The 8131-nt window shown below is 43.5% G+C and overlaps 1 protein-coding gene across 2 annotated transcripts; it reads right to left on the reverse strand.

Moving 5' to 3' along the window:
• Positions 1–1447: 1447 nt before the first annotated feature.
• On the reverse strand, positions 1448–6208 carry LOC127753507 (uncharacterized). 2 transcript variants are annotated; one of them, XM_052278994.1, is made up of 3 exons: positions 2576–2670; positions 1873–2076; positions 1448–1502 (listed from the first exon to the last, which is right to left on the reverse strand). In XM_052278994.1, exons 1-3 carry the CDS (start codon positions 2668–2670, stop codon positions 1448–1450), a joined length of 354 nt encoding a protein of 117 aa, XP_052134954.1. The 2 variants fall into 2 exon arrangements, 1 of the variants encoding a protein (XP_052134954.1); XR_008012584.1 differs by lacking the exons at positions 1448–1502; positions 2576–2670 and adding an exon at positions 6112–6208 and having other exon boundaries at positions 1988–2076.
• Positions 6209–8131: the final 1923 nt, after the last annotated feature.

Below are 8131 nucleotides of genomic sequence, written 5' to 3' on the forward strand. Positions count from 1 at the left end.
CGGGTATAACGTCTCCTACATCTTTAAAAACCAAAACAAATTGAGTCCCTCAACTATATAGATATAGTTGTTTGATCGTAAATGGTGCACATGGGACCCACATATCAGTGAGAAAATAAATACATACAACACCACATGTCAGTCATCCTAATCATTTTTTTTCTTTTTCCTCACCTCTCTCCCCGTCTATCTCTCCACCTACTGCGATGAATTGGCCGCTTGTCCAGTCGCTCCTTCCTTGACGGGCGCCAGTAGCTCAGTCGTTCGGAGGTCAGGGGGTGGCGGCAGCCGAACAATTGAGCTGCTAGCGCCCACCAGGGAAGGAGCGGTCAAACAAGTGGGTTGATCCTCCGCCAGCGGTGACGGGAGGGGCGGATCTGGTACCCCATTCTCCTCCTGCACGGATCCTGCCGCCTCTCCACCCCTCCTCCCCTCCCCGCGCGCGCGGGCTTGGATTCCCACGAGCGACGATGACAGGAGGGGAGGATTCGGCACCCCATCCCCTCCTGCACGGATCCTACCACCTCTCCACTCCTCGCGCGAGGATCCACTAGCGACTTCAAGCGATGGCAACGGCTTCTGTATTCTAGGGTTAGGGTTTTGATTTTCAGAATTTTTTGTTTTGCAATTTTTCCTTTTCACAGTCGGATGGCTTAAGTGTCCAGAAGAGAAAATTCGATTGCTCTATCAGCATGCAAAAATCTGATTTTCATAGACACCTGAGTGCAGGCGGACCACACACTCACCTGCGAAAATCGGTTTTAACCGCAAAGAGAAATCTTTTCTATAGTAGAGTGACTTTGGTAAGCTTCACTACAAGAGCTTAGGCCTTCTATGACTAATTAATTGTGACAATTACAGCCTTTTTCTTGTCATTGTACCCCTTTTATGACACACTAGTGACAAAATAGCTATAGTCATTGAATCCCTGTCATTATCCTTCTTCTGTGACTAATAGACCCAATTGTCATTAATCGTAGTGACAATTGCACGCTTGTCACTGGTCTGTGACAACGGTATTTGTCACTATATTTGTCATAATACATTAGATGGGATGCTAACAAGTGTCTAGTCATCTGACGTGGCATATGACATGGCGTGTGACATGGCATGTGGAGTATGACAAAAATAATTGTCACAAAAACGAATTTGGCCCATTTATAACATGGGCTGGTTTTACAATTATAATTCAAATAAGCCTAACTAGCCCATGGGCCAGCCAACCAATTTTGGCCCATTTCTCAACAGCCTTTTTATTTTTTTCATGTAAACCCAGTAGTATTTCAGCCCATTTTACAGCTGATATTGCAGCCCAAGCTCATTTAAAGAATCATCATAAATAATAAACAACTTATAATTTTATAACAAAAATAATTAGACATCCAAACAGATCATTTCCTCCAAAATTAATGGTTCATACAGCCATATAATTGTACATATAATAGTTCTAAACATTCACCATCCATACAAATGAATCACAACAAAATACGTCCACCAAAGTCCTACAAGTCCAACAGATCACCAGGTCACTAATCAGTAATACCAAACATACATCCATCAAAATCATTGTAGTCAAGGCAACAACAGATGGCAACTTCCAATCATCGCCTGTTCACCAACTGCAGCAACCACTCCACTTACAGCTTCAGTCATGGCACCAATAGCATACACAAGTTGAAATGGGGTGCCGAACACACATGTTGAAATGTAGAAAAAATATAGTTTATATAAAATGTTGGAGCCCGATAGACTAAACAGGCCCATTAAATTTGAGCCCACCAAATTCAATCCAATTTCTGATACCAGAGGCACAGAGCTGATGCGCTAGTCAACTAGAGGAAGAGAAGCATAGGCAGCTGTTCATTACCTTACCTGCAGGGGAAGGCCATTGCGTTCCGCTGGAATCGAAGCGAAGGCTGCAGGACTAGGGATGAGCAACCGAGGTGACGAGCGCCGGAGCGGGAGCGGGAGGCCAGCCAGGAGCACCGGAGTGGGAGCGGGAGGCTGGTCGCTGGGCTGGCTGAGAGCACCAGAGCGGAGATGGAGGCGGAACCCGCATCCTGCCGTGCATGGCAACTTTGCAGATAACAGATCAACACAAAGAGTGACAGATATAAGTGCTAAAATCAATTAAGTCACATAATATTAAGGAGAACACATGGCAACTTGCATTATGGTGAAGACAACTGTGGTGAGTTCAGAAAAGAATTGATCAAAATGCTGGCAACAAAAGGCAGCAGCAAAGAAGTGGTATAGGCTATAACAGAGTGAAATTCCTTCTCCCTAGGATGGAAAGAGCAGTTGGTCACCCTAACTATCTAGTAAGCACTCCAATGACAAACCAAACTGTACACTATATGGGTGTAATAGACTACTAAATATTTGTAGATGATGAAGATCCTTTTCAAGTGTTGTTTCAATGCAAATTTGTGTCTAATGGCTCAAGTTGTGCTGAAATAATCATTGTTCTATTTAACCTCAAGAGCTTAAGATAACTAGATAAGATCAATATTGTGCTACTATTTCTAGTTAAATAGGCAGAGCATAATATAGAGGCAAGAGTCAGGGCGTATACCCGAGCTCGCCGCCGCCGCTCGCCACCGCGCCGGATCCGCCGCGCCCGACCTCGCCGCCACCGCCCGCCACCGTCGTCGTCGCCGAGGTCGTCATCGCCGTGGGGAGGTCGTCGTCACCGCGCCCGAGCTCGCCGCCGCCGCTCGCCACCGCGCCGGATCCGCCGCGCCCGACCTTGCCGCCGCCGCCCGCCGCCGTCGTCGTCGCCGCGGGGAGGTCGTCATCGCCACGCCCGAGCCGGATCCGCCGTGCCGCCACCGGATCCCCCGCTCCCGCCGCCGGCCGCCCCCACTCCCGCCGCCCACTCCCGCCTCCGGATCCGGGCGGTACGAGGCCCGCCGCCGCCGGATCCGGGCGGGACGAGGCCTGCGTCGCCGCCCCCTCGTCGTCGTCGTCGGGGTCGGCGCCGCCGCCACCACCCGCGTCGTCGTCGTCGTCGCCCACTCGTTGTCGTCGCCACCCACTCGTCGTCGTCGTCGAGGTCGGCGCCGCCGCGGAGGGGGCAGCCCGAGCGACGGGGACGACGCGGCGTCCGCCAGCCGCCGGCACGCGCACGCCGCCCACGCGCCGAGAGAGGAAGAGAAAGAGAGGGAGAGGAGAGAAAGAGTGAGAGAGAGAGGAAGGAGAGGAGTGAGGAGAAGGGGAAAATATCATGGGGGAGAGAGGGGGGAGGAAAGATGAAATATTTTGAAGTGGTGAGGAGGGAAATTTTTTATTTGAAATTTCGAATCAATTTTTATGGCACTAAATCAACTCGTATAAAAAAGTTGTAAAAAACAAATTTGTATAACTTATTTAGATCTACCATTTTTCTTTTGGTCATTTCTCCATCCGAGTTTGATTAGACAATTTGAATTTCAAATTATGACAATTTCAAACAATATTTTCAAATAATAAATAATTTCAACTGAAAAAGTCATTAACAATAAAGTTGTATAACTTATCAAGATTTACAACTTTTGTTTTGGTCATTTTTCTATATGACTTTTTGTTGAACAGTATGAATTTGAATTTCAAATTATGACAACTTCAAACAATATTTACAAGTAATAAATGATTTCAACTGAAAAAGTAATCAATAACAAAGTGGTATAACTCATCAAGATCTATAACTTTTATTTGGGTCATTTCTTCATCTGACAAAGCGATTTATAACATTGTTTACAAATTTTACATATCTCTTATATAGTTTATAAACTATAAGGGAGATATGTAAAATTTGTGAACAATATTACTATCACTTTATTGGATGAAGAAATGACCCAAATAAAAGTTATAGATATTAATGAGTTATACAACTTTGTTATTGATGACTTTTTCAGTTGAAATCATTTAGTATTTCAAAATATTGTTTGAAGTTGTCATAATTTGAAATTCAAATTCAAATTATTGAAACAGAGTTATATCGCAAAATGACCAAAATAAAAGTTGTAGATATTGATGAGTTATACAACTTTGTTATTGATGACTTTTTCAGTTGAAATCATTTAGTATTTAAAGATGTTATTTGAAGTTGTCATAATTTGAAATTCAAATTTTATATAGGTCAATCAAACTCCGATGGAGAAATAACTAAAATAAGATAGGCAGATCTCAATAAATTATACAACTTTGTTTTGGACAACTTTTTCACATAAGTTTATTTATTATGATAAAATTCGATTCGAAGGTTTAATATTTTGAAATTAATTGAAAGGAGGGAGGCAAAATGGACTTCTCGGTGAGGGAGGAGCAAAAGGGCTGGCCCATAGCTTCATTCCATCTCTGTTTAACCCTTTTTTTCTTTTTATTTTCTTATACTATTGTGAAGTAACACACAAAAGACATAATAAATCAACTTTTATGAAAAAGTTGTAAAAACAAAGTTGTAGAACTTATTGAGATATACCATTTTAGTTTTGGTCATTTCTCCATCTGAGTTTTATTGAACTATATAAAATTTGAATTTCAAATTATGACAACTTCAAACAATATTTTTAAATATTAAATGATTTCAACTGAAAAAGTTATCAACAACAAAGTTGTATAAATCATTAATATCTACAACTTTTGTTTTGGTCATTTTGCTATATGACTCTGTTTCAATAATTTGAATTTGAATTTCAAATTATGACAATTCAAACAACATTTTCAAATACTAAATGATTTCAATTGAAAAAGTCATAAACATCAAGGTTGTATAATTCATCAAGATCTATAATTTTTATTTTGGTCATTTGTGTCTCCCAGTGTGTAAAATGTACAAGATGAAAAGAATCAATAATTACACAGCAACGGAAGAGTAGCTCAGTAGTTTGTCCTAGGAAGCCAGTCAGCTAGAGGGCGTGGGTTCTATCCCTCCTCATTGCAAGAAGCGCTACATTTTTATTCTTTTCCAGTTAATATTCTAACTTACACATGGGTCCCACATGTCCACCTAGACATGCTCACGTGGTTGTGCCAAGGTGTTCCTTTTTTTAAAAAAAAATGAATTTTAAATTATGACAATCATATTCATTCACTTTCGTCATGAACTATTGTCACAAAAAATGGGAAAGGCACATGGTGACATTTGTTTATGACTAAATTACAACTTAGTCACAAACGCTTGTCATCCAAAGAAAAATTGTCATAAACGCATCACTACTGTGACTAAAATGTGTTTTGTCATATGAAATTTGTCATAGAAGACCAAATTTCTTGTAGTGCTTGATCAATGCTTATGGAGCCCTAGGTCATTTGCCTTAAGGCCTATACTGATATTGGCCAACATTTGAGAGTCTCACCAAATTTGTTAATTAATTGCATCGCGAGGTTAATTACTAATTAGCGTTTTTGCAATTTTGCTCTTCCTTGTTTCCGGTGGACATAGCGGCCTTTCCCCAACGTCCACGCGCGGCGCGACAGGAGCTGCCTCGCATGCCGCGTATCGCCGCCGGCGAGCACCAACCGAGACGTACGTGCGGCACGGCCAGCCACCGTGCCGGCGGCAGTCGATCGATCAATATGGCGGCCGGGCCGGCGCGCTGAAGCAGGCAGATGGTTTTAAATGGGCCTAGTGGCTACGTTGTGGGCCGGGCCGAAATCGGCAGCTACGGAGATTGTGGAATTTGTGCATATGCTCTGTTTTGTACCGTACCGTCTTCCTAACCAGGTTCGTACGTCGTCGTAAGGCGCTCTTGGCGCCCACTGGGCACCACAAGGCAAGGGTGGTAAGCGAACATCCTATGATTTGAATCTGGTCTGGCAAATCAATCAGCTATATCAATGCAAGGGCACATGACACATGTGCATGGCTTTTTTTTTTTTGAAAAACAAAATACTGCGTACTTTATCATCAGCTACCTAGAAAATTTAAACTATACCTTTCCTTTTAACATATCTCCCTTTAGGCATTAAAGAACATACTTGTAAGGGTATCAGCACTGTATATGTATAATGTCTACTTGTATAGGTGGCTCCATATGAACCCGGTCTTTAGCTAATAAAGCCTTGCTACAATGTATGTATAGCAAAGGAGACATTACGGTGGGTCCGACTTAAAATAAAAAACCATACCACTTATCAAGTACCCTTTCTCTTCTCTTCTCTTCCTCCTCATCCGATCCACTTGCCTTCTCTCGAAACAAAACAACGCGGATGTAGATAGCCGAGGTAGGAGAGGATAGAAAAGAAAACGGAAAAATAGAAGTGGGGAGTAATTATTTTACTCGAAACAAAACAACACGAATGCAGACAGCTAAGGTAGGAGGGGACAGGAATAGGAGGGGATAGAAAAAGAAAACGGAAAAATAGGAGTGGAAGGTGGGAATGGAAGAGAACCAGAAAAAAGGGAAAAGGGGAGGTGGGAGCGAGATCCGAGGCGCGTTAATTATTGTTTAACGCGCAGCGCTTGAATTAGCGCTATCGATTATTTTCAACACAAAACAAACATATTATCAAACTATATTCAATGTTGGATTTAATAAAAAATAATTTCATATTTTAGATGTTGTTAAATATTTTTATAAACTTGACTACGTTTGATTAGAAAAAGGTCAAACGATTTATAATATAAAATGAAGTAGTATTTTGCCATTCTTTTTCTCCCTTTTCTCTCTTTTCCGCTGGCTGCAATCACTGCTCTTCCTCAACCAGGCCGAGGTGACGCGCAAAACCAGTGGCCTCGACACCGGTGAGCGCCACAAATAATAACGGGAAAATATATAGCGTATATCATATTTGTATGTGTAAATTTAAAAATATCGTGGAATAAAAAATCACCATATCACTACTTATTATAAAAATTAAAGATACTTTTGCCGGTATTTTAGTACATCATCCGTGAATCAGTTTTTAACCATATTGGAAAATACAATTTGTTCGCTTTTACAAATACAGATCCTTATTTGAGTCGGGTTTTAAGTTCATTCACTTTTGGAAATACAGAAGGAGTTGTATAAGAAATCTCCTAAAAAAACTCGCATGCTAACTTGACATGATTTTCTAGAAAAATATATATCCAAGCGAATTCTCGCAGTGAATAATAATAAGATTAAAATAGCTTTTATCCGTTGTAATGCACGGCCAATTTTTCTAGTTCTAAGTAATTTTTTTACTGAGATAGCACTGTATATATTTTCGTCGGTTGACATACACGCTGTGGTTGTGGGCTTGTGGCATCACATCTGGTTTTAATGGGCCTAGTGGCGAGAAAATTGCATATCTACCATCCCATAAGAATGGCTTCGCTAGAATACCATTATGAAAACGGGCTTTGTTGGAATACCATCCTCAACCAGAGTGTCTTCGCCAAAATACCATCCTGGACGGAAATGCCCCTGGCTCTTCTTCTTCCTCCATCCCGCGCGTGAAGAGCTCGCCAGCGGCCATGGCCATCTCCACCGCCGCGCCGATGCCGCCTTGCCGACGGCGATTGGGGCGCTGCCCTCCCTGCCATCCCCGCCAGCGCCTGTGCAGCTGAGGTCGTCGCGGAAGGACTCGGGCGACGACGCGCGGATCCCGCCGGCGCGCGTGGGCCGGTGGCGCAACTCCTGGCCGCCGCCGCCTCCTCGTTGCCACCGCGTAGCCAGCTGCCGTCGACCGCGCCAGTCGCCACCGTGCCGCCCTCCGTCGGAGCCTATGCCCGCACCTGCCGCCACCGCGTAGCCCTCCGCCGGAGCCCGCGGCGAGCTAGCCATGGCAGGGAGGGAGCTAGCCATGGCCGCCGGCGAGCTCTTCACGCGCAGGATGGAGGAAGAAGAAGAGCCAGGGGCATTTCTGTCCGGGATGGTATTTTGGCGAAGACAATCTGGTTGAGGATGGTATTCCAGTGAAGTCCGTTTTCATAATGGTATTCTAGCGAAGCCATTCTTATGGGATAGTAGATATGCAATTTTCTTCCTAGTGGCCGGGTACGTGCATCGTATGGGCCGCGCCGAAATTGGCAGCCACGAAGATGGTGGAATTTTGCGTCCTCCGTTTTGTACCGTACCGTTAGCCTAACCTGGTTTGTACGTCGTTTTAGGGCGCTCTTCACGTGTACTGAGCACCACGCGGTAAGGGTGGATAGCAAACAATATATGATAAGTTGAAATTT

Source organism: Oryza glaberrima, chromosome 10, assembly GCF_000147395.1.
Source record: "Oryza glaberrima chromosome 10, OglaRS2, whole genome shotgun sequence".
Lineage (NCBI taxonomy): Eukaryota > Viridiplantae > Streptophyta > Magnoliopsida > Poales > Poaceae > Oryza > Oryza glaberrima.

Coding starts and splice junctions, on each gene's coding strand:
- LOC127753507 (XM_052278994.1), bottom strand. CDS start 2,670: ATGACGACCTCGGCGACGACGACGGTGGCGGGCGGTGGCGGCGAGGTC. Junction 2,077..2,575: donor AGCGGCGGCGGCGAGCTCGG/GTATACGCCCTG, acceptor TTATCTGCAAAG/TTGCCATGCACGGCAGGATG. Junction 1,503..1,872: donor GCAATGGCCTTCCCCTGCAG/GTAAGGTAATGA, acceptor TTGGACTTGTAG/GACTTTGGTGGACGTATTTT.